This window comes from Crinia signifera, chromosome 2, assembly GCF_055691185.1.
Source record: "Crinia signifera chromosome 2, ASM5569118v1, whole genome shotgun sequence".
NCBI lineage: Eukaryota > Metazoa > Chordata > Amphibia > Anura > Myobatrachidae > Crinia > Crinia signifera.
Genome location: NC_139218.1, coordinates 270917936 through 270943275, shown reverse-complemented (window position 1 = coordinate 270943275; position 25340 = coordinate 270917936). Strand labels below are relative to the sequence as shown.

General features: G+C 41.6%; 1 protein-coding gene across 3 annotated transcripts in view; it reads right to left on the bottom strand.

Annotated features, from left to right (window-relative positions):
- The window catches only part of NALCN (sodium leak channel, non-selective), a 511286-nt gene that overhangs the window by 48187 nt on the left and 437759 nt on the right, over positions 1-25340 (bottom strand). For all 3 annotated transcript variants that reach the window (XM_083168621.1, XM_083168622.1, XM_083168623.1), the window contains 8 exons: positions 20576-20649; positions 19277-19378; positions 18699-18768; positions 13336-13427; positions 13127-13249; positions 7127-7183; positions 3158-3278; positions 2944-3075 (listed from right to left, as the gene is read on the bottom strand). In XM_083168621.1, coding sequence (XP_083024747.1) covers positions 2944-3075; positions 3158-3278; positions 7127-7183; positions 13127-13249; positions 13336-13427; positions 18699-18768; positions 19277-19378; positions 20576-20649 — 771 coding nt within the window. The remainder of the gene's footprint in view (positions 1-2943; positions 3076-3157; positions 3279-7126; positions 7184-13126; positions 13250-13335; positions 13428-18698; positions 18769-19276; positions 19379-20575; positions 20650-25340) is intronic.

Below are 25340 nucleotides of genomic sequence, written 5' to 3'. Positions count from 1 at the left end.
AACAATAAAGGAAACATATTCACTCTCAGTGGAAAAAGGGTTTTATTTTATAATGCTTATTTCACACATATTGGGGCTGATTCACAGTAATACACAACTCCATTTTACAGACGAAGCTTGCGTAGTGTTAAAAGTTGCAAGATACAATAACGACTGAGCACTCACAACTATAGGCAATTCTAGGGGATTCATAGCCATCGCTTTACTAAGAGGCTGCAAGCCACACCCAAGGCTAACACCAAAATGCAGACTCCTCTACAATGACGGGAGCTGGGTGCTGCACTGTGACATGTAGTGCAGCATTCAGCTCCTGTCACAGTGCATTTGCCGGCAGTGCAGCCAGATGAGTCTCATGGGGCAGCTAATCATATCAGGGAATGCAGGCACACCCCCAGAGTGATGAAAACAGGATTGGACCATGAGGCCACACCCCTTTTTGGTGTACATGGAGGGTCTTTTCAGCACAGCGGGTATCACTGACCCCTTTGATGTCCCTGATGTAGAGTAGGTCTCAACTCAGTTGTAGCAACACCTATCATAAAAGAAAGGTGTGCTGCAGCTGACTTATTTAATTCCTTTATAGGATGAGCAGCTCTAAAATATGACATGCACTGCACCTATTAAAAATCAAAAGTATAAAGTAGAGAATAGGAAACTTGTTTTACATATAAACTTTATAAAACATGCAGTAGATAGTTTTAGATATAATGCATATGGTGTTAGTACAATAGTAAGAACATTATGGAACACCAAATGTATAGTGAAGTCAATTGTTGTAGATGGAACAAAGTTTATTATGGGACTAAACATTCCTCCAACAGTCAGTGTTTAAGTTCCTCAGAAATAAGTACCTTTAATAGATGTGTGATGTCAGCTAATTAGATACAATAGCCACAGCGTATTTGGTCCAAGATCCCAGGTTTGTCCATTCCACTAGAACAGGGGTGGGGAACCTCCGGCCCGCGGGCCGGATACGGCCCCCGCACCCAGTTTGTCCGGCCCGCCCGCCTGCCTATATTACAGCCGCCCGCCCGCCAATACTACAGAAGTATCATCCGCCCGCCGGCTGCCTACATTTCATACCAGCCGCCGGGGATGGCTGCTGCTGCTGCCGCCGAGGAGATGTGCAGAAGACGCGCCCGCCAATCACTGCCGGCGCATCCCCTCCACAGCCACTGTGATTGGAGGGCGCGTCTTCTACACATCTCCCCGGCGGCAGCAGCAGCAGCAGCAGCCATCCCCGGCGCCTGGTATGTAATATAGGAGGGCGGGCGGCTGTTAATATAGGCGGGCGGGCGGCTGATACAGCGGGCGGGCGGCTGGTATGAAATGTAGGCAGCCGGCGGGCGGATGATACTTCTGTAGTATTGGCGGGCGGGCGGCTGTAATATAGGGCGATAATCACCCTCCCTTCCCAGGCAGTGACTGACACATCCAGGGGTTGTCATTTACCCCTGGATTCACCCCCAAACAGGTTAATGTGATTATGTCTGATTCTCATAATCAGACATAATCACATTAACCTGTTTGGGAGTGACAGCCCCCCTTCCTCCACACTGTCACTTTTTATGTCGCTGCCCGTGTGTATAATGCCCACATGTATATGCCGCTGCCCTTGTGTATTATGCCCACATGTATATGCCGGTGCCCTGTGTATAATGCCCACATGTATATGCCGCTGCCAGTGTGTATAATGCCCACATGTATATGCCGCTGCCAGTGTGTATAATGCCCACATGTATATGCCGGTGCCCTGTGTATAATGCCCACATGTATATTCCGCTGCCAGTGTGTATAATGCCCACATGTATATGCCGCTGCCCTTGTGTATTATGCCCACATGTATATGCCGGTGCCCTGTGTATAATGCCCACATGTATATGCCGCTGCCCTTGTGTATTATGCCCACATGTATATGCCGGTGCCCTGTGTATAATGCCCACATGTATATGCCGCTGCCAGTGTGTATAATGCCCACATGTATATGCCGCTGCCCGTGTGTATAATGCCCACATGTATATGCCGCTGCCCTTGTGTATTATGCCCACATGTATATGCCGGTGCCCTGTGTATAATGCCTATATGTATATGCCGCTGCCAGTGTGTATAATGCCCACATGTATATGCCGCTGCCAGTGTGTATAATGCCCACATGTATATGCCGGTGCCCTGTGTATAATGCCCACATGTATATTCCGCTGCCAGTGTGTATAATGCCCACATGTATATGCCGCTGCCCTTGTGTATTATGCCCACATGTATATGCCGCTGCCCTTGTGTATTATGCCCACATGTATATGCCGGTGCCCTGTGTATAATGCCCACATGTATATGCCGCTGCCAGTGTGTATAATGCCCACATGTATATGCCGCTGCCAGTGTGTATAATGCCCACATGTATATGCCGCTGCCAGTGTTTATAATGCCCACATGTATATGCCGCTGCCCTGTGTATAATGCCCACATGTATATGCCGCTGCCCTGTGTATAATGCCCACATGTATATGCCGCTGCCCTGTGTATAATGCCCACGCGTATATGCCGATAATTGATAATTTTGATATGGCCCCCGAAGGGTTTTAAAATTTTCCAAATGGCCCTCGGTAGAAAAAAGGTTCCCCACCCCTGCACTAGAAGCAGGACTCGGGAGTTGCAATGGGTTCCCTCCAGCACTAACACCGGACCCTAGTCTATGGCTAGTGTATCTGACCCAAGGATGTATTCTGCATACACTTGCATTTGTTTTCGTACGAAAACGTTTTTCTTTTTAATATCTCACCCATTTGTATGAAAGTAAAATCCACAATGCAAAGTTCTAATTCACTGTAGACAACATAGATGTGCTTAATACAATCACTTTGTAAAATCAACTGATTTATTCTTCCATAGTGAATCTATAGATTATTCAAAATATTTACATAAGCTACAAATGTGTTGACTTACAAGATATATGAATATGTCCATCACACCCCCAAAATCCCTTATAACCGCTGTGGGAGTAAAGAATAAGCCGTCTGCCATAATCTTCAGGTTCAGTTCAATGCTCATGAATATCACGAATACATACTCTGCAATCTTAAAGACAAGGATAGTAGGATTAGCAACATGAGAAGCAAATGAATGAATTCAGATGAATGGGATTTATAGTGACACTTACCTGCAACGTAGGTGTATGCATAACCCTTCTGAAAGGGGATTCAAACATCATAGATATACAAGAGCATATGGTGACCACGATCATGACCCAGTCCAGGTAAGTCACAAGCCCCAGGAGGTCACTGTCAGAAAGCAGACACTAATTAGCACAAGTACCAAGTTACTTCCTTAGGATGCAGATGATCAGAGCTTACTGACACCTTGCCACTCTTTTTGCCCTTTGAATACATTCCTAAATACAGGAAAAGTGCATTTGAAAATCTTACCACTGTTTTTAAAATGTTAGAATACAGCATAAATGTATTGTTGTTAACAACTTTCAAATATATGTCTTGTGTGTTCATGAGTTTATTTATTCATTCACATATATAATAGAAACGCAAATGTAATTAATTTTGTCTCCTATACTATTCACTTTGATTCCTGAGCAAACCTTTAAAAATATATATTGAATGTTCTTAAGGTGCATTGCTTCAATAAAAATATATATAATAAAAAAAATAATACAGTATGGCCTACGGGATTCTTAAGCCCCATACACACAGGGGTCCAATTTGCCTAGCCTACATGCTGAGCGATATAGGCTAGGGAAAATGTCCTTGAGCTTCCCGGTGGCTAGATTGCCCATACAGACATAGCGATGTGTGTATGGGCGATCTGTGCACATGTAGGTGATCTGATTAGATCTTGACTACATGTGGTTGAGATCTGCAATGGCTACGTGAGGGACCATGCATCGCCTGATTAAATTTTAAATGGTCTATCTTAGAAAACAGTCTAAAATCTCCCCATGTGTATGCCCCTTTACTCATTGAGCCATATGCACAAGTGGAAAGTGATAAACTGCCAGACATTCAGCTCCTAACTGCCATGTTACAGGCTAGGTTTGAAAAATGAATGGAGCTGATTTGCAGGTCACTCGCCACTTTATCACTTTTTGAAGCTTGGTGCATGCATTGGTTGCCATGCAATTTAATCCATTAATCCATTTTGTTAGTGCTCATGTGGGAACAAAGAACAATCCATCAATTTATTTAGACAAAAAAAACTTGGTTACTTTTAATTTGAATTTTATTTATTATTCTTTATTTATACAATGACAATGTAATAATCAAACAGGCACAACACCAGCACTGGTCCATTGGGTCGGGTACTGCCGTGACAGATTATTTATTTTCTGTAAAGTGCTCAGGAATATGTAGATGCTGTATAAATAAATGTTGGCATTTTGCATTGGTTTATTTAAGTATTACCTTAGTACTAATGAAAATTGTAAAGTGATGTGTAAAATAGGTTCTAAACATCAGATGATAATACATCTGGTAATACCTCTGGAGCTTTATCTCCTTACATATATAACACAATAAATAACTGCACGGAATAAGCAGTAAACAAGCAATATTCAGAGAACGAAACTCCAGCAATAATACATTCATTTTCTGTAATTAGATGCTGTTCTGATGATAATGGGAAAGAAATGAACATGTCATATGATTACTGTGCTCTTATCTGAGCGATACACAGTATGGACCTGCCAGGAATCCTCACGTTATGGTGTAAGCCATTAATTATATTTCCCAAGTGATAGCAAATGCTCTTGCCTGATATGAATGTCTCTGACACAGAAAGGAAACAGACAATTCTGTGCATTACTGGATTAGGCCCACATAAGGAGAGAAATGAGCTACAAAGTACAGCGTCTTTACAGCAAGCAAATCTGGTCTGTGTATGGAATTCTGACAGATTACAGCTGTAGAAATCTGTATAAAAGACCATTATAGCATTTGTTACTGAGAAAGGGGATAAAAAAAGCAAGATCTGTGGTGTTGGTCTGAAGACAGACTATAAAAGAAAAATAATAATAAACACTATTGAAATGAGATGGAAGCTGGCAAATAGAGTTATGGCACAAGGTATTGTACATGATATAGAGAAATACTGTGGTAGAAGGAACAGCTGTGTGGCTACGTGAGGGAGACTAGAACATGAGGGGAAATTACAGTTACATTTATAAGAAATAACAATCAAATACTGTATTCTGTTGTATCTGCCACATGGATTGTTAAGGGCCTCATACACTACAATGGTATGTCTAATCCTGAAGTCGGATGTCATTTCCCTTGAACTCCCCCTGGACCTTTCCGGGAGTGATTCCATCCAATTTTGTACTTTGGTGTATTTTTGCATAAGATATATCTCATGCGATTGATCAAGCCAAATCGCACAAGATATATCTTATGGTATACAATTGTACCATGAGATATATCTGATGGGCTCTGGTTTAGGGGGCTAGAGGGACTGGAAATGCCAAACTTCCTGATATATATAGCATGCGCAAAAAGCACACCTTTTTCCACCCGATTTCATGCGATTCCGATAAATGAATGGTGCAGTATGAGCGATCTAGGGGCTCAAAGCGAATTGTATCGGATCGGATGGAAAACACAAACAATTTGACACTTTACAAATTATATATTGGCCCGAAAGGTCGGAATCGCCTAAATTCGTGCAAAATGATGACCCAGCATGATGATGAAAGTGACCCGGCATTTGCAATGTTTAGCCCCTACAGCGAACCGGCAATAAGCCGAGTCACTGACATCAGAAAGGGGTGGAGCATTGGTGCATCATTAGGGGTAAGGGGGAGGAGGCAGCGCTTGGAGCTGACGTTGCCTCCTCCCTATTGTATGAATGGGACCCGGGTAGCTCGCGCCATATTACCCGTTCACACTGCACAGCAACTCGGGTCTGACCTGGAATCCCGGGTTGCTGGATCCAGGTATTTTCAAAAAGCCCTTTCACACCGCACGTTGACCCTGCAACAACCCAGGTGGGACAAGAGTTGTCTGTGTGATGTGAAAGGGGTATTAGTGAACATTGGCATATCTCGCAACTTTGCAGCAAGTGAAAGAGGGACATGAATTTGAGGACATGGCCACTGAGCGAGGTATTTTTACTCCCATTTTTACATCTGTGCTCTTTGAGCTGCTGGCCATGCACCCTGCCCCTCTCTTCCCATAAAGAGCATCTATTACTGCAACGGCTGCTTTGCTAAGCAGAGCAGTGAGTGACAGGAGGACTGCCAGCTGCTCCCCAACCACAGGGCGCCGCTGCCGCTTGTGGTTGGAACAGTCACTATATCAGGAAAACCAGGACCGCTGGGAGGTACGCATTGGCATTGGTACACCTCTGATTCAGGCCCATAGTGAGAATCAGATTTTGCTTTTGTACCCACAAAGCAGCTTCATACCTTTATCTTTTATGGTAACGACTTAAAATCCTTGTTATGGAAGTTTCTAGTGAATACTATTATAGAAGTAATTAGCAAGGACAGAAAAATTGTTACATTATAAGGGTAAATGCACATGAGTGGTTTTAATCTGGCAGAGATGCATCCTATTAAACTCCCAGTGCACGGAATAGAGACAGAGGGGAGGCTCATGCATGTAAAGGATGATTTTATCCTAATGAGGAAACATGTATATGCTGGCATTTTTACTTAAAGCTGTACTACAAACTAATGTGCCACCTCTCTACAGCCCGAGCCCTAGGGCTCCCTTTTTTCCTGTCAATTTCCGTGTGTGAATACCAGAACATTGTAGCCGGGCAAATAGCCTCCCATGCAAACTACTGCTCTGCTGACACCTACAGATGATGCGCTTTATTATGTTGCCGGTTCTGTGTTACTGAGCACACGGAGCCTCACAGCTGCATGCAGGAAGAGTGAGTGGCCCTGCAGCATCATGCCCAGTTCCTAGTTATGGTCATGGTGTTAGTGTAATGTCATAAATCATGGGTCTGTGGGAATAGGGCAGGGCCAATAGGACCCAGAGAAATTGTCTAAGATGATCAAGACCTATCACTGCTGATATGAGGCACAGTCTAATGGTCGTGAGGTAGATGACTACCTGACCTGGTCTGGGGACACACACACACATGCAAATATTAAAATACAAGTTTATGTACTTACTATAGTTGGTGATATTTGGTATTTTTCACTGCTCCGGTAATAGGATCGGTTTTTGAACTGTATAAAAGATTAAATGCAACAAAAAAGTCAGTTTACTCCTTTTTATTCAAATAACCTCTTACGAATAAGTTATTGAGCAATGTTTGTGGGTTTCTGAAAGGGACATGAAAAACTCAATGCACAATATTTTGTAATGATGGCTTTTTCAAAGAAAGGTGAAGACTGAAGCCAGAATTCCACCGGGTATATGGAAAATGTTATCTAATCCTATGATCTATGTTACAATCTTTTGATTGTTTACACAAGGAGTTGATTGTATATCACAAAAACATCACTACTGCAGAATGTTTTTTCAACATCACACAAATGTTTCAATTAAACAAGCACTAGGTCGGAATAAAATAAGCCATGTTAAATTACCTTTGGCTGATTGATCCTCCAGAGTAATCCAATTAATCCTTAAGGAGAAAGTTATCAGGGATTTTTTTTAGACCTTGCTAAGAAGGATTCAAGGTCAGCCCATTGTTTGGTGCCTTTGGAGGAATGCGATGCAAACAGCTTCATTTAAAGGCCACATAATATTTACATAAAGAAAGGAGAATATCTCTACAAATTCGAGGTCTCCTGTTGTCACAAATGAATTTACCATAGGTCGATTAGAGAGAGAGAAGAGAACACAGGTGGGGTGGATGTACAAAGGTCTTGGAAGGACGTTCATTTTAATAGCATTAGTGCGACCAACTCTTGATATAATTGACAAGTGAAAGTGAAAGATCTACAGGTGGCTGCCAAATATGAAGGGGTAAGGCTTCTGATGTGTCCTATTTTTATAACAGAATAAATTAAATAGATTTGGAAGAGAAATCAGGGGTTTGGTAATAGTAAGGAGGACGTTGTCTGTGAAAAGAAAAAGTTTGTAAGAGGAACCTGTAAGCTACACAGACTACACATAATATCTGGGTTTAATAGGATCCTGCAGGTCAAAGGATCGATTATCATGGTAAAAATAAGTGGGAAAGAACTGAGACAAAAGGCCCTGCAAGAATGGAAGTGGAGGGATTATGGTAGTGGGCTTTAATGGGCTGAAAAAATTTGCCCCAAAACCTTAATTTATCATGAAGGCAAAGAGATCTTATCAAAGACCTTTTTGGCATTGAGGGCAAAAAGAATGGAGCAGAGCTGAATGCAATTCTCATGTTGGATGAGATAGTTTGTGCGTCTTTTGTAATCAAGAGCTTGACGGGAAGGTACCAAACCTACCTGATCCAGATGGACCAGAGAGGGAACAATGGGTTTTAATCTGTTCACTAAAAATTTAGCAAAGAGCTTCAGGACAGTGTTTAAAAGGGAGAACCACAGATAGTTAGTAAGTAATTAACGACCCTTACCAGGTTTGGTAAGGGTCGTTACCAAACGAGTGGTGTCCGTGGGAAAATAAACTGTCATATAAACTGTATTTTAAATATACAGTAAATTAATTTAGAAATGCAAAACAGATGATAAGATAGAAGAAAATTCATATATTTTTAAATACACTCAAGAAAAATGTATAGAAAATGGAAGAATAACACTGCAATAATTCCTTTTTAAGATTAATATATTTAATAAAAGTTACAGGAAGGTAACTATTTTCTGTGCATGGAGTATAATGGCTTTCATACAGTCTAGGATGCTGCTCCAAGGTGACCGCAGCCCCCCAAAAAGTCCCATATGGGTTCTAATAAAAAGTCCCAAATGAGAGCTCTAATAATAAGATAGTGAGGCACCTAATATCAGGACACAGGCAATCCAGTAAACAAGCTAAAGGGACAGAAATAGACAGTAACCACACAAAGGATCAGAAACCAATTAGGAGAATTCATGCATTTTATGAACTGCAGAGATAAAGTACCTGCTGCAGAACTAAGGGGATATAGAGGAAGGTAGTTACACTGATTGACCACATGGGGGACATCTGTGACAGCCAATGATGTATCATTGTTAATAGAACTGGGATAACATAGTTCAAAACCCAGAGGAGACAATTTAGAAGGACAAATATACTTGGCAAAAATAGAATGCACCAATTTTGAGCTTGTTGCCAGTATAAGAACTAATAGTTAATTCCCTTTTTTATTTTTTCAAAATGATATATCTTTTAAATATGCACTTTAGGTAACCGTCCTATGTCTGAATTAGTTGAAACTTGAATTCTACAAGTATGGGCCTATAAAGAACTTTTCCAATGACGCACTAAGGAGGGTCGTGTAAAATATATTTAGTTACAAAAAAAATAATGGTAAGCCCTTCATTCTTCACCAAAAACTGCATTAAAACCTAAGAACATCAAGTTAAGAAAATAGTTTGAGCTTTTTTCCTGTTGTATAAAGACCTCTTGACCTTTTAAAAGTCAGGTTGAAACTATAAATCAACCATTATCCAAAAGCTATTATTCCAGAATTATCTCTGCATAGCTGAAAAGGTTAGAGAACAAGTAGCATATTTAACTCTGGGCTTCCATTTATGTACATTCCTCCCTAGAAATAAATGTCACAGATTTTGTCGGCAAATGCGGATACACTGCAGGGAGGTCTATTTGTGATTTCATTACTTTCAGTTCTTTAGCGTGTACGTTCAATATGAGATGCTGCTTGGAAACATGCTGGGGCTGATGAGATGGCTGAATATGCAAACAGAAATGAAGCTCTGCACTGCAGCCCAGGGACGTGCGGTGAGGTAAATGGCTGAGGAGTCCCTGGCAAGTACCAGAGCCAGATTTGCACACAATATATGAGCCATGGGGTACATGCCGGAATTATACATATGTGCAGCAGTATACTGTATACTGCTGGATATTCACTGAGTTTTGATAAGAGATGTACAGAACAGGTAGCCAGGTGAGGCAGTGCCTCACCTGCCATAGACGTTTTACGATAGAGTTTTCGCTATAAAAATGATTAAAATAATAAAAATAAGATTTTTTTCATAGATTCTTGCATTTATTACATACTACATTAACTCAAAACTCCGGCATATATAATAGTATGACAAGAAGGGCTCTTCCTCACCCTACTGCACGCCACTGCTGCAGCCAATAGTGCCAATACGGGTATGGATCATTAGGTCTCCAAGCATTAGGTCGACATGCAGAAAGGTTGACATGGGTCTAGGTCGACATGTCATAAGGTCCACATGGGCATGGTCGACAGTCAAAAGGTCGATATGGGGCTTTTCATTGTTTTTTTACCCAAATGTCGACACAGTCGACATGGACACTAAAACGTTGCAACGCTCCTCCCACCATGCCCTAGTGGATGGAAGGCATAAAATACCTCCTGTCGGCACACGTTGGCTCATAAAAACAGTGAAAAACCCCTTGTCGATTTTTTGACTGTCGACCTTGCCCATGTTGACTCTCAGGTCACTTATATATGCGTGCAACCTCAGGAGGAAGTGGGGGGCAGCTGACATCCGGTGATGTCAGCCATCCACCCCCGGCACCGACGTCATGACCCGATAGCCATGGGAACGCCTAGCATTTACATGGGACTGCCTGTGAAACGCTGGGCGTTCCCATGGCCGTGACTATCCGCCACCGCTCCACGCCCTCTGGATGCAACCTTGGGTGTTTGCACCCAGCGAACAGTCTGTTTGCCCTGGCTGCATGCACCCTGTGTATGCACATGCACAGAAATGCAGCTGCGCATGCACATACGCCAAACAACAGCCCCGTGCGAATGAACGCTGGCTGTGAACGGACCAGAATAAAATCCATTGTACAGTCCAAACCCCTATATTCACAAACTGTATTGCTCAAATTGCACCTAGCACACATCTCACAATGGGCGGGATGTACTAAAGGGAAAATGCGGAAAACTGGGGTTTTACCGCATTTTCCTATGTACCATTTACAATCTTCCCCATCTCCGCCGGGCAGGGTATCGCCACCCGCTGCCCGCCGTCCACGCGACCCCCCTCCCATCCTCCATCGATCTCCTCCCCCAGCAGGTGTCACAGCCGGGAGGACATCCGGCTGCAGGGGGAGGAGGAGACGCTGGAGACACTGACAGCCGCTGAGATGTGACGGAGACCCCCACACACCACATTACAGGTATCGCGGGGGTCTCTGTCACCACACCCCGATGCTAGCCGCATATGTTAGTATGCATCGCGGCGGCTGGGCGGCGATGTATATTAATACATCCCGCCCTACGTGTGGCAACATTATTAGGGCTAGATGTAGCAAACCTTAGAGAGAGAAAGTCCCTTACCATCATGTTACAGGCGGTGGGCTTGATTCAGTCCTGTGTAAATCTGCAAAAATATTGCAGATCTCTAACCACTTGCAAATCCAAATGCAATTCACGAACCATCAAATGATTTTCTACAGTCTGTACAAATGTGAGTCTGACCCTACTGGAGGTAGACAGGATAATCGAGACCAGCGCTGATGTCACAGACGCTAATTTAAAATGTTTGGGAACACCTGTGTTTTCTAAACACTCCCTGAAAACAACAGGTGTCCAACCCCTAACACTGACTTCCTGTAAGTGAACCTCTGGCCAGATTATAATTACGATCCATGAGTAATTTCTTTCTCTATTCACCCATGCTTTAGCTCTCTCCAATCTCTGATACATTTACTGGGATTGGCTTTTTATAAGCTTTGCAGAAGTTTCTACAAAGTATTTTTTAGCTGACATAGCCAATTGTCTAACAGACAGCAAACACAGAAAGAGCTCAATAAGCTCTCTGCCAGAAGAAACCCCCACACTACACTCCCCTGAGTGCTGCCTAGATGGCAGAATGAAGAAGGGCCCAAAGTACAGTAATTGGACTGTAGAGTGGTCTGATTGGTCCCTCCAGCTTCTAGGCCACACAGCAGCTGTTTCACCTATACACCCACACCTAGCACCATAAGCACTTATTTTCTTCAGTGTACTGCCACTTACATTATATCCGAAAATCAGGCTATTTTGCTGTGTGTGTGTGTATATATATATATATATATATATATATATATATATATATACATACATACATACAGGTAATTTCCAGCACCCACAATTGTAGACAATGTAATCAAATGCTCTGGTGCCTTGTCCGAATCAGCAGATTCCAAATAATGAACAGGAACAAGCGGCACTCGTCAGGCTTCACATTCAGTATTTTTTTGTAGTTACCTATATAATACTAAATGTGAAGCCTGATGAGTGCCGCTTGTTCCTGTTCACTATATATATATTTATATATATATATATAGACAGTGGTGGTGTGGCACTCACGACTCTTACTCAGGTACACAAAAGGTATGCCAGTCAGAAATGAATCAACGTTTCAAATTGAATTTGTCATCCTGTCATCCATGACAAATCAAATTAAATTTGAAACGTTGATTCATTTCTGACTGGCATACCTTTTGTGTACCTGAGTAAGAGTCGTGAGTGCCACACCACCACTGTCTATATTTGCTCCTGCAGAGCTGTGGAGGCACCGACCGCTTATTGCTGCCATTGTTTGGAGTGCCGGACCCCACGCTGGTATATATATATATATATATATATAAATATATGGTACTTCTGTACTTTCACGGCGCCAGCATGGCGCCGCGCATCAGAGTCCCCTTGCGGGGCTCGCTTCGCTCGCCCACGCTGCGGGCTCGGTGGTTCGCTACGCTCGCCACGCTAATTAAAATCAACTCCATGCCAACATGGATAGTGGAGGTATGAACTATCCATGTTGGCATGGCGTTAACTTAGTTTATTTTACTTAGTTAGTGGCGAGCGTAACCCGGAAGTACGCGCGGCGCCATGCTGGCGCCGTGAAAGTAAAGAAGTACCAAATATATTTTCAATAAGATTTCCTTTTTCTGTAACATTACATACATTACATACATGCATGGGGTAAATACTGTGCAAAATCCTGTTACATTTCTGCAGAAGATTCTACAATATATGATGAAAGTAGCACAGGTCACAGCTTATAGAGAAGGTGAGTGTATGAAGTCTATACATCACTCACGCGTTAAATCGTGCTCGAACAATCACCCGACAGAAGTTCCTGAACCTGTGCTCACGGCCTACGATGAAGAGGGGCTTGTCAAAGTATGGGTGGTTCTCCCGCAGCTCCTCTTCTTGCACTTTCCTTAGGAAATAAACGTAGATCTATAAGAGAGAGTTATGCATGTGGTCCTGTAATCCTTAAAATAGAGAACACACAACCACAAATACCTTTTCATTTCTGCTTGCTCCTTTTTTTCCTGAATCATTTTGATTTCACTGTCCTCTCTTTGGGCATTTCTGTACCTTACAGTGTTGGAGTGCTACAATTGTTAGGGAGACAAGGAATAGGTTATCTGTTGTTTTATTGTGCATTTATTATCAGATTGTTTAACATGAAAAGTGGAAGGAGCCCATGTGCAAACTCCATCAAGAGCCCCTCCTCCATAGTCAGCAGTGGTGTGTGTGCATGCTTGTAGGCCCTAGTAGCGCTAGTAGGCTTCTACTACATGAGGCACAATTTCCCTACAGCATACACACAGAATGCTGGAAAAATATCCACCGCAACATTTTCTTGTTGATTTTTCAACACTGCCACTGACATTGCTGGAACCCAGAGAGGTAAGTATAGAAGAAATGGGTGCAACTTGTGCAGTATGGGTCCACCCTAGAACTGCGGCATCTTTGTGCACTGCATACACTGCACCCGTTATAGATGTGTCATTGATGCCTATCACACATATATACTGCTAATCATTCAGTAGGAATAAGGAAATTCCTCATTATGCCCGTTAATTAATTTAACCTTCACACCAGACTACATTTCCATTGTATCTTAACATTTTTTTGACATATATAGATGTGTCCGGGTATATCTACCCTCATTTCGCATTTAACTGGCCTTCTAGTCTCGCCATACCATGACGCGACTTGGTAGCGCTGAACGAGGACTTTGCATGTGGCCTCAAGGGAAGTGGGCATAACCTCATGGGAAATGGGCATGCTCACATGGGTAGAGGTCATTGGCATCATAGCCCAACCCTGTTTTGTTCAGAAACCATACTCATGAAGCATACTCATGATGCAAGGCTTCCCATGGAGACTGTCTGTTTGCAGTGTCGGTTCCTAAACTGAACCGACACTGCAAAAGAAGCTAAAGTGCATTGAATTTGAGAAGAATATGACTGAACTCACACACTACTAAACACAACTACACACAAAGCAAATAAAAAGACAATCAGCAACATACAGTATAAAATGAGGGAAATCAGAATATTCCAAATAATGAAGGTGTTCGTAATCCCAGGCATAAATGTATCCATGATCCAGGCCTTTGTCTCTAATCAAATACTGTATCATTGATGTCAGTATAGGCTTGACCCAAAATTACTGTTATTCTGCTTTCGGCTTTGTAATGAATCTTCTTCTAGAGACTGTTTAATTGTATAGAAGGAAGAAAAAAAGTTAACTCTGTAACACATAGTTAATTTTTTTCTTTTTTTCTTCTTCTTTTCTATACAATCTGCACTGCATGCATGTCTGATCCGTCGGATCTCATTTCGGTCAAACAAGTTAAGGCTCCAGACAGGGGGCTGTGGCACAGTTCAAAATTCAAATGGAGAGGCATAACAACTGAAGCCAACTGCAATTCCACACTGAATTACTTGCAGTGGGTGTGGCTCTATTTACATTTTGTAATGTGCTGCAGCCCCACCTCTGGAGCCGCCAGTAAGATAAGGTTTGGTTTTATTCTTCATATTGCCCTCGATTGTCTTGTATATGACATTGCTTGTTTTATGTCTTCTGCCTTCTCCGTTACTAAAATTGTAGTTTTAAAAAAAAATTAATCTCATAGGGTGTTGTGTACATCAATAAGAGTAGTCTGAGATAATAATGGACAGCCCAAGGTTTGCATGTCTCGGAGAATTGTGTGCTAATCAGAATACAGGTCATGAAATGACTTTGCCTAAGTCTGCACATTTTATCCTTTTATGTCTGGTATTAAAAATATCTATTGATTTATTGAAATATTTTACATGTCTTTTTTTTTTTAACATCTTGAGCTCTCTGTGTGATTGTCTAACTTGTATGGCAGTAACTCAGTGGATTACTTACATTCATGTTGGTATCATTCTGATATATCAGCGCAGTGGATTTGACAAAGTGACCTTATTAATCACCATGACTACAGGACTAGTGATGTAATTTATCATGTGCTCATGTGCTTATTTTTTGTACATCCTCACATCACTACTGTGTGTTGTTGGGGGACATGCTCTAATCTACTGTAACACTCGCTGTTGGCTTTCTACTTACAGTATCTCCACACCCACACACACATAATGACACCACCCCAGTCATACTCACACAAGTGGCAGGTTCCAAAAAGGGGCGGGCCTTAGATAGTTATAGATTTAGGGGTCAGGTTGCCCATAGGCACAATATTATTGGCCACCACCTTCCCTTTTCACTCCAACTGCCTTCAGCCTTCACATTAATTGCAAGTTAAGCATAACTGCGGAGACAGCTACCAGCATTTACAGCCAGAATAGACATAATTATAATGCAGGCTCAGGCTTCACCGCATTGAATCAGGAGGGGCTAGGTGTTCCTGCTCCTAGCACAGAAGTTAGACAGGTAGCCCCAACTTTTCCACACACCTCCCACACAACTTTCCTTTCCCGTCGGTGTTATATAAAAAAAGGTACAGCAGTTCTTATTTAGTGAGTGGGTGGAAGAGGCCAGGGGGGCATCCTACTGTGCCACCCCCAGCAGGTGGTATCCCTAAGCATATGCTTTTTGTCTAGTGGGAAATCTGCCACTGATCTCTGCCTGCCTATCTCACCTCCATCCTATCTGTGTATTATGTGTATATTTGGTACTTCCCCGTCTTTGCGGCCACTGCTACGCCAGTTACGTTAGCCATTACTTAACTGCTACGTAAGGACTTTCGGCGAGGGAACTGTTACAAATCATGCCACCACCCTGGGTCTACGCCAGTATCCATTATCTTTAGTAAAGTTGTGGTGAGCAAAGCGAGCACCGAGCCCGCAAGCAAAGCAAGCCAACGTGGGAACGATGATGCTCAGCAGCACTAAGTAGCATAAGCAGTGGCCGCAAAGATGAGGAAGTACCGTATATTTTAGTGTTATTTTTTTTGCAATTGTGTTAGCAAGTAATCTTGTTTGTCTTGGAGCGTATATAACGGCTCAGCATCATTTTAATTTTACTCTGCTTAAAACCCAAATGAAAAACATGTAAAAAGGTTACAAATGGGGCCATATACAGGTTATCATATCAAAACTGGAAACTACTCAGGTGCCCTCCCTCCTTTGCTAGGAGTATTCAAGATCAGTGTCTTGAAAAAAGAGTTTGGTCACTGAAATGTTGACTGTGTGAGCTTTACTGCTGTTGTGTATTTATTTTTGAATGGAAGTCAATGTGAGTGCCGTCCATTCTGTCCACAGTTTTGTGTGTGTGTGTGTGTATATATATATATATATATATATATATAGAGGATCAAATGATCAGGCGGCACTCTCGGATTTAGTGAAAACAACTTTAGTGGAAGTTTATTGCTCCTACATGTTTCGGGCAACGTATTGCCCGAAACATGTAGGAGCAATAAACTTCCACTAAAGTTGTTTTCACTAAATCCGAGAGTGCCGCCTGATCATTTGATCCTCTGCATTGGGACCCACGGGTCCACACTGGAAGGCACCGGGTCAGCAGACATCTGGACCTGCTTCTGGGAGTGCCGGCCAAACACACAAGTATATATATATATATATATACACACACACACGCACAAACACATATATATATATATATATATATATATATATATATATATATTACGTTGTGCAACCTGGCTAGGGTGGCATATGGTGCTGCCGGGGAGTGTAATGTTTATGTTCATCCACCAGATGTCACTTTTGAAAATCACCAATGCGCATGCGTGAGGTCTCCAATGAAATGCAGGAGGTCATTCTAAGCGCGTACGCCACAGTGTTGTACAGTAATTATGCTACTTAGACGCTCATTCAGCCGCAGGGACTTGGTAGCTTGGTAAGAGTGGGCTAAGCTTGGCATACATTTCCCTATGGTGATAGGCTGAGACTATCGGTCACAAGAGAGACAACCACCTCCCAGCAGCATTTCCATTAAATACACTTTATTAATAAAATTATTTTGCATACCATGTGACAAACCCCGAGCACAGCCCTGCACGCCATCGGCATTTACCGGCCATCTAACTACATAAGGCTTTCAGGTTCCTGCATCAGGTGTGAATGAGATGACAGACTTGGTTACAGCCTCTTCAACACCCACTGTCGCTTTTAAAAGCTAAACAACATTATCTATTTAGCAATGCAATGAGTTGAGGTTATTTTGGTTTAAGAAATTAAATGAAAGCTTCATGGGTGGGGGTTGCGGCAGGTGGAGGGCAAGACACCAACTTTCTAAAACTTGAAAGATTCTGAACTATCAGGGCAAACACTTACCCTTATGTAATTCTATTTTCTGTATTATTAATTGTAATTCTATTACCTTGTGGTTCTGTTGCCCTCATAAACATAATATTGTAATTCATGTTACTGTTTGTGTAAACTCTGATTTTCAACTACTGAATACAGGTTGAGTATCCCTTATCCAAAATGCTCGGGACCAGAAGATTTTTGGATAACGTGTTATTCCGTATTTCAGAATATTTTTATATTTCAATAATGTATCTTGAGTTATCTTTCATTTATGTTGTACAAACACATCAAACACATGAATAAACACAAATATATTTTATTTGTGCATACAGCAAGGTTTCAAAACATGAAACAAAGTTTGTGTCCTATCTCAGATACTGGATTTAAATGCCAAGCAATCATTGTCTTGCACATATTTAGTGCCAGTTACTGTATATATCATGACCTCAGTAGTGCTTTTAGCAAAAAAATAAAAAAAAAATATTTTCAGTTTCTGGAATGTATGGTTTTCGGAATAATTTGGATAACGGATATTTGGATAAGGGATACTCAACCTGTATTATATTGCCTTATGAATTGTATGTGGCACCTGATGCTTCAATAAAAACTATTACAAACAAATGTATTTAATGTAATGCTGCTGGGTGTTGGTGGGCTCCCTTGTGGCCGATATCCTGGGCCTGCCACCATGTTGTACAGTAATTATGCTATGTAGATGCTCATTCAGCCCCAGCGACTTGTGGAAAAATGTATATTTATGGAGCTATGCCTGGCATACAATTCCCCACAAATGCCCTGGGGCTGAATGAGCGCCTATATAGCATAATTACTGTACAACATGGTGTAACAGTAATAAAAAGATTTGGTAACAATTTAGGTAACACACTATGTTAAAATATGATAATCCTTCTTAGATCTATAGGACAGCCCCCCTTTCCCCTATACACAAACTTGGGCATGCCTTTTGTAAAGACATTCCTTTCAATTTGGTTTTCTATTCATCAAATTTCACCTAACATCAAGACTGATTCACAATATTTCTCAACCAACAACTGAAAAAGTTATTAGCACATCAGTTGTTTTGGACAGCAAAAGGGTATTGATGAGACTCACATCTTGTGTTAATGTTTCCAAAGACTTCCCCCTACTGATTCTTTGACTGTTTGAGCCGTGTCTCAGTGATCTGTAACAATAAGGAAAATACTGTTATGCAATGAAAAAACACAAAACTAATTAAGTAAAGCAGCCGTGGGACTTATGCTGCCCTTGCACGGTGTGATGTACTGGAGCGATGCGTGCTCCTGCGCACATCCGACAGTATGTGCTGTCCGTATTATTTTAACTAGATTGCATTGCAATCACAATGCAATTTAGTTTAAAGCACCGTGTATGGGCACCTTTACTGTATTATGTCTTGGAGTTATCTATAGGGTCCTCTTAGAAGGGTATACAGCATAGTGAATAAGAATATTGTCTTTGAGTTTATGATTGATATTACTGCGGCAGGTGAATAAATGACATTTATAATAACACATCTTTAGTCAGTATGTTTAAAGGAAAGGTTTGACTCCTTTTACGGAAAGTTACAGGAATGTCGGGAAAGATGGAAAATAATCATAAAATGTGATAGTTGCTTCAGGTAGATGAACAAAAAAAATTCATGTAATATAACACTTTCTGGGAACAGTTACCTTCTCTCTTGCCGTATATGATGCTGCACGCTAAGGATTGATCTTTCCTTAGCAGGCTGCCCTTCAAACGAACCACTCAGCATGCGCTGCCTTGTGCACGCTCTGAAAGAAATGATTTGCAAAGGCAAATAAATTAGACTGTAGAACATGAAACAACATATAAGCCCAGAAGTGTGCTAGAATATATTACAAATAGAAACGATACTTTTTGTCATGTAGGTCAAAAAATACACATCACCAAAAATGGGATTTTTTTTTAGATTTTTTTGTTTTTATTACCCCTTCCAAGGACAGGCTACAGACAGTTTCTAAGCTCAGTAAAATGCATTTATTGAAAAGCCAGTAATTTATAAATGTACATTTATAAACTGTGGAAGCCTGGAGAATACTACTGTACAGTATCTATGATGCTTCTACAGGGAGGCATCAAGTTCTATACCAAAATGGCCGCCATCTGGTCTTCCGTAAATGCACAAATTCAGATTTGTCAATATGTCACAAGGTGACACAGATGTGTTCCACTTACAGTAGCTCAGTGAGACCCTGTGATATACTGCATTCCAGAACTCCGACCAAGCGTGTACAGCATTGTGTACCACTACCGTCATACAGTCAATACCCGGTTGTCTGAATGATCTGTTCTAGCTCAGCTCCATGCTAAGAATCTGTACATATGAGTATGGATATACACAAACATTATAGCTAAATAAGCCACTCCACCTGCACTGTTTTGTGACTTTGAGGTATCCCTTGGTGTGCGCTATTACTTAGCCATTCTATCGGCCAAAGTACATGCATAGTTCAACACAAACATTTGATAGAATACAGTATATTAGGAAGAAGCTATAGAAGGCCTAACTGCCTTGTTTGAACAGATGTACTGTAAAAACATAGCTACACCACATGCAATGTTGCATGAAAGCTGATATGTATTTTTATAGTAAGGAAGTTTAGGTGGGACCCAGACCAGTTACTCTGGAACAGAGTACTAAGGGTGAAGTGAGCCCTGCTGTAACTAAAATAAGACAATGAAGTGTTCTACTGCAGGCAACATCTGAGGAGAGAGTTAATCCTTTAATAATGCCTTACAACAGCTACATATTTTTTCATTTTCCACCTATGCTAGTTGCTACTTGGTGATGTTTAGTAACACTTATTTGCAATAGAAATGTAGCTTTTGTTAAGTTAGAGGACAATATGGATCCTAAATCCGTTTTGCATTCTCCTTACAGTAGATGCCAATAATATATTCAAAGAGACCTGGAAACACTTTTTACACCACTCTACAGTGTTTGTTACCTGAGGATTTTATTTACTGCTGTTTCCTTTTCCAGGAGATTCCGTGCTCTGATACTGAAGACTGATTTGCGTAGCTGTAAGAGAGGACAGGACATTATTTTTATTTTATTTGTTATAAGTCATTTTTATTAGGAAATCATGCATTAGGTATTACATATTTGTGAAAGTACAGCACTGATCACAGCACTGGGCCGATGTTTTCTTGTTGCGCATTTCTGCACATGTGCATGCGTTGGGTGCATGTGGGCCCATTAGCATATGGGAATGCCCAGCGTTTCATGGACGTTCCCATGAGAAGGCTGGGTGTTCTCATGCTAATGGACCGATGACGTGGGTGCGCTGGGCGGGCAGCTGACATCACCGTATGTAGGCTGTCCACCTACTTCCCTCAGAATGTGCACTCTGATCTAAGGCTGCCCTTCGAATGGTGGGCCGGCGTATAAGAATGTTCAACCGAAAATAAATCTTGGCTTACTTTCGGCAGAAAACAGAGGAAAAATCATTCGATGGTGAGTAACCTTTGAATGATTTTTCTTCTGTGCAGCGGCATGCGTTTGGATGTGTAAGCATATTCGTGTGGTGGGGTGGGCGTGCGTTCACCGGGCGCCATTAACCTGCTCATTATGCTCCGAATGTAAGCAGCCTAGCAAGCAGATCTAAATCGGGCCCTATATAAAGCTTTGTTGAACCACTTTAATGCCGTTACCCCAAATACTTATTTTCCAATTTATAATTTGTGTTGTTTTGAGTTACAGAAAAACAAAAAAACTTCTGAGTTCTTTTAGTTCACCGTATACAGTAGTTTTGTGAAATGATTACAGCTGTTTGTGTAGCAATGGGTCTCAACGCGTTCATTCAAGGAATGTGCTTTAAACAAACATGATTGTCTCCATAGATTTTATATTTGATCTCTATGTATGAAAGAAAAGGTCAGATGTATTTAAGTCTTGGTTATTAGTCTAAACACTAATTGCAGCCTGAACTTTCACAGCCCTGGTTACTGAAACGCCATTTAGCAGGAATTTCTACCTCTGAATGAGTGGACAGATTGATTGAGGTCAGAAGCAGCTTGACGGTGCATGTTTTATGCAATTACTACAATCTTTTGGTACTTAATGTCTACTATTCAAAATCAGTGTGATAGAAATCTGACATTGAAATGGAAATAAGTCGACTGTGCTGTGCAGTAGTTTATACGTTTATTAATAAAAAATATTTAGAATTCAACTATCACATAATAATCAAAAAAATATTTCATAATCCACTGAATTATTGTGTTGCATGTTGCATGTTATGATGAAACTCCCAAAGGATATACTTTGATTATCAAAACAGTGATAGAACCATCTGCCAATGCTTGTTATCACCAGGAAGCAGGACAAGCTGCTCAGCATTCTCAGAATGTGTTTTTGTGGATTATGTGATTTTACATTAACCATCTTCTATGTCAACCGGAAAAAAAGCGTGTACTTTCAACTGCATACATACCATAGCCAACAAGAAAACAACTCCGCTCGCTACGCTACATGGTCAATCCATAAAAATAGCATGCAATGAAAACAGAATTTTAACAAATGAATCATAATGATATGTAAAAAAACAAATCCGTATTTTGTTACATATTTTTTATAATATTATATATGATTTCTCCACGGTAAAATAATATACAGTGAAAATTACTTATTTATTGCACTTTAAAGGTACATTTTAAATATTTTTAACATACAGTAGTAGTTACTGGTGTCTGTGATCTTGATACAGTGCTGTCTTGCTGACCAATCAAATCATGAGAAGCAAGAGATCACCCAAATGAAGTATGTGATTACGCGAGACCTCTATTTTCTTCAAAGAGAAGTGCATTATGGGATCTCTGCCCCCTCTCCTTATTGTTCCTGTGCATACTCCAAAGATCCTGTACAGCTATTAGCTAGGAGGCTGTAGATCAAAGTATAGATAGTGTCTAGGTCATTGGTAGCCAACTCCAGTCCTCGAGAGCTACCGACAGTTCACATTTTCCAGCCCACCTATCTGCTGCACAGGTGCACTCATTACTGACTGACACTGGTCAACAGTGCCAAAAAGTTGACAAGCAAAAAGCCGACATGGAAAACGTCGACGCGTGAAAGGTTGACATGTTGTTGTGTCAATCGACATCTGAGCACGTGGACCCCCACTTAGTGTAGCATGTGCCCTCGCATGGCATACTTCAGGGCAGGTGCCTCACTCTTCTAATTTGGGCTCGGCACACGTGCCATTCCAATTCGTAGTCCATGTGGGCGGTAAAGCATGACATACATGTCCCCCTTTCCCATGTCATATGCTTCAATTGCATTAACAAGATTTGTGAAGATTATGTCCTCGGGGGGGGGGGGGGGGGGGGGGGAAGCAGGACAGGACATAATGTTAATTTATTCAATCAGGAAACCATTTTGCCATCGATATCCGCATCAGCAGCATTGTGAAGCTTGAGCACTAGAGCACTTCGACTCCACTGCGTAGATCCCCGGAAAATGACACGTGGCCATTTCTCCGGCAATTTCCAGGGGTGCAACTGCTACTGTGGTTGGACTCCAAAGGGTAAGTATTTAAAAAATGATTGCAGCATGTACCCATGCACCCATTTTAAATATACCACTGAACATGTCCCATATACCCACTCTTGATTCCCCCACGCTAAAGCGACACTCACTTAACCTTCTTTACAAACATCCCTTTGGCCACCCCTGCAGAATCATATTACCCCACCTGTAGCACCATATAACCCTCCCCAGGATTGCTTTTTCCCCTATAATTTTCAAAATTCTGTTGGAGCTCTGTATAGAAAAACAAATTAAATCAGCGACATCGCTGGATTCCTTTAGTAGTCTGTACAGTGGTACACAAAAAGGTGACAAGATTTGTCATGGCTACAGTAACTTTCAAAATAGTGGCAGCACTTAAGAACTTTTCATCAGGAAGAAGATAGAAGTAGATAGATACAAAACATTAGTTATGGATACTAAACTATTATCTACTGTGCAGGCAAGTTTAACTAATACAGCCACACAGCGTATTTGGCCTTGGCTTGGGAGGGCAATATGTAGTTAGAGGTCTAATCTGCGATGGCTAACTACATCTGTCTGACAGCCCAATTCCCATGTGTACACAGTTCCTGTGTGTTAGTCCTCGCCTCCCTCCCTCTCACCTCACATCCAACTCAATAACCAGTGGTGTAACTAGAAATTTTGCACTCCTTACACTCCTTTTTTTTTTTTTACCTAAAAGCACTTTGCCTGGGGTTTTATGCCCATTGCCAGGGGTTACATGTTCGTTGCTAGGGGTTTCATGCTCATAGGCAGGGGTTTCATGCTTATTTCTAGGGGTTTCATATTCATTGCCAGTGTTTTTTTGTTTGTAACCAGTGGGTTGCATGCTTATTTCCAGGGGTATATGCTCTAGCATCTGTCTCCTCCAAGGACATTTTTGGAGGGACATTTTGAGCAGATTGCATATGGATGGCCAGAACCACTAGAATCTGCAGAGACCATGTGCCCCCACAGCAAATGGTCCATGTGCCCCCACAGAGTTGGCTCCCCCAAACCATTGCTTGGGCTGCAGTGCCAATGTTAGGCCACTGTCAATAACATATTTAAATACATTCTAGATACAGCTACAGGACTTTGCCCTTGCTGCACCCCTTCAGTGGAATGAACTCCCTCCCTCCATTAGACTCTCCCCGACCTTGCAAAGCTTCAAACGGGCACTGAAAACTCACCTATTCATCAAAGCGTACCCTTCCACTGCATAAACTAGTCCTGCATAAACTAGCTGGATCTCCGACCCCCTTCCTGCTTACATCCTGCTATCTAGCCACCACCCACTTGCTTGCACCTCTTGTAATCTGTCTGTCTCCCCTTCCTACTAGATTGTAAGCTCCTCAGAGCAGGGCCCTCATCCCTCCTGTTGTCAAAGCCCTCTTCTCTTCACATTTAACTCACAGCTCTCCTATACTACAACACTCTGTGACCATCTTCGTCCGCATACTCATCTCCATCATCGGCCTCAAGCCTCTTATAGTATGTTGATTGAGTCCTCACTACTAATATTTAAGCTGTAATGTGTATTGAACTGTGGTACTCTATTTTTGTTATTTATTCTATGTTATGCCAAGTTGTGTCTCCTGCACTGTTCCTTTGTACGGCGCTGCGAAACACTTGTGGTGCCCCATAAATAAAATGATAATAATAATAATAGCTAGATGTGACATGGGGCGGTATTCAATGAGCCTGATTCGCCAGGTTTTTATGGCGAATTTGTGCTGTTTGGCGAATTTCTGACAAAAACGGTGAATCACCCTATTCAATGACCACATGGCGAATACATTTCAAGGTTTTTTTCGCCATGATTCACCGAGTAGCAATCGCTATCTTTTTATGGCGAAGTGGAATGTGAACTTTTAAAATAAAGTGTTTTGTTTTTTACATTTGGTGTAAAAAAATCAGGAATTTTATTCTGAGGAGGGGCATGCTATTTTTATTCATGTGCTGTAAGCACATGAATATATATTTAATTTTAAAAATAATATTTTTTTTTTTTTTTTTTTTACACAGCAGACAGCAGGGGGCGCCGGAGCCGAGCCGCTCATTACATATTCATATATTCACTGCACGATCATTACCTGCCTGTGCTGCCTGGCACCCGGGGAGCCCACCTAACCCCCCACAAAGGTCTGGGCTAGGCAGAGAGACTACCATCTCTCTGCCTGGCACCGTCCTCAGGCTCCCTG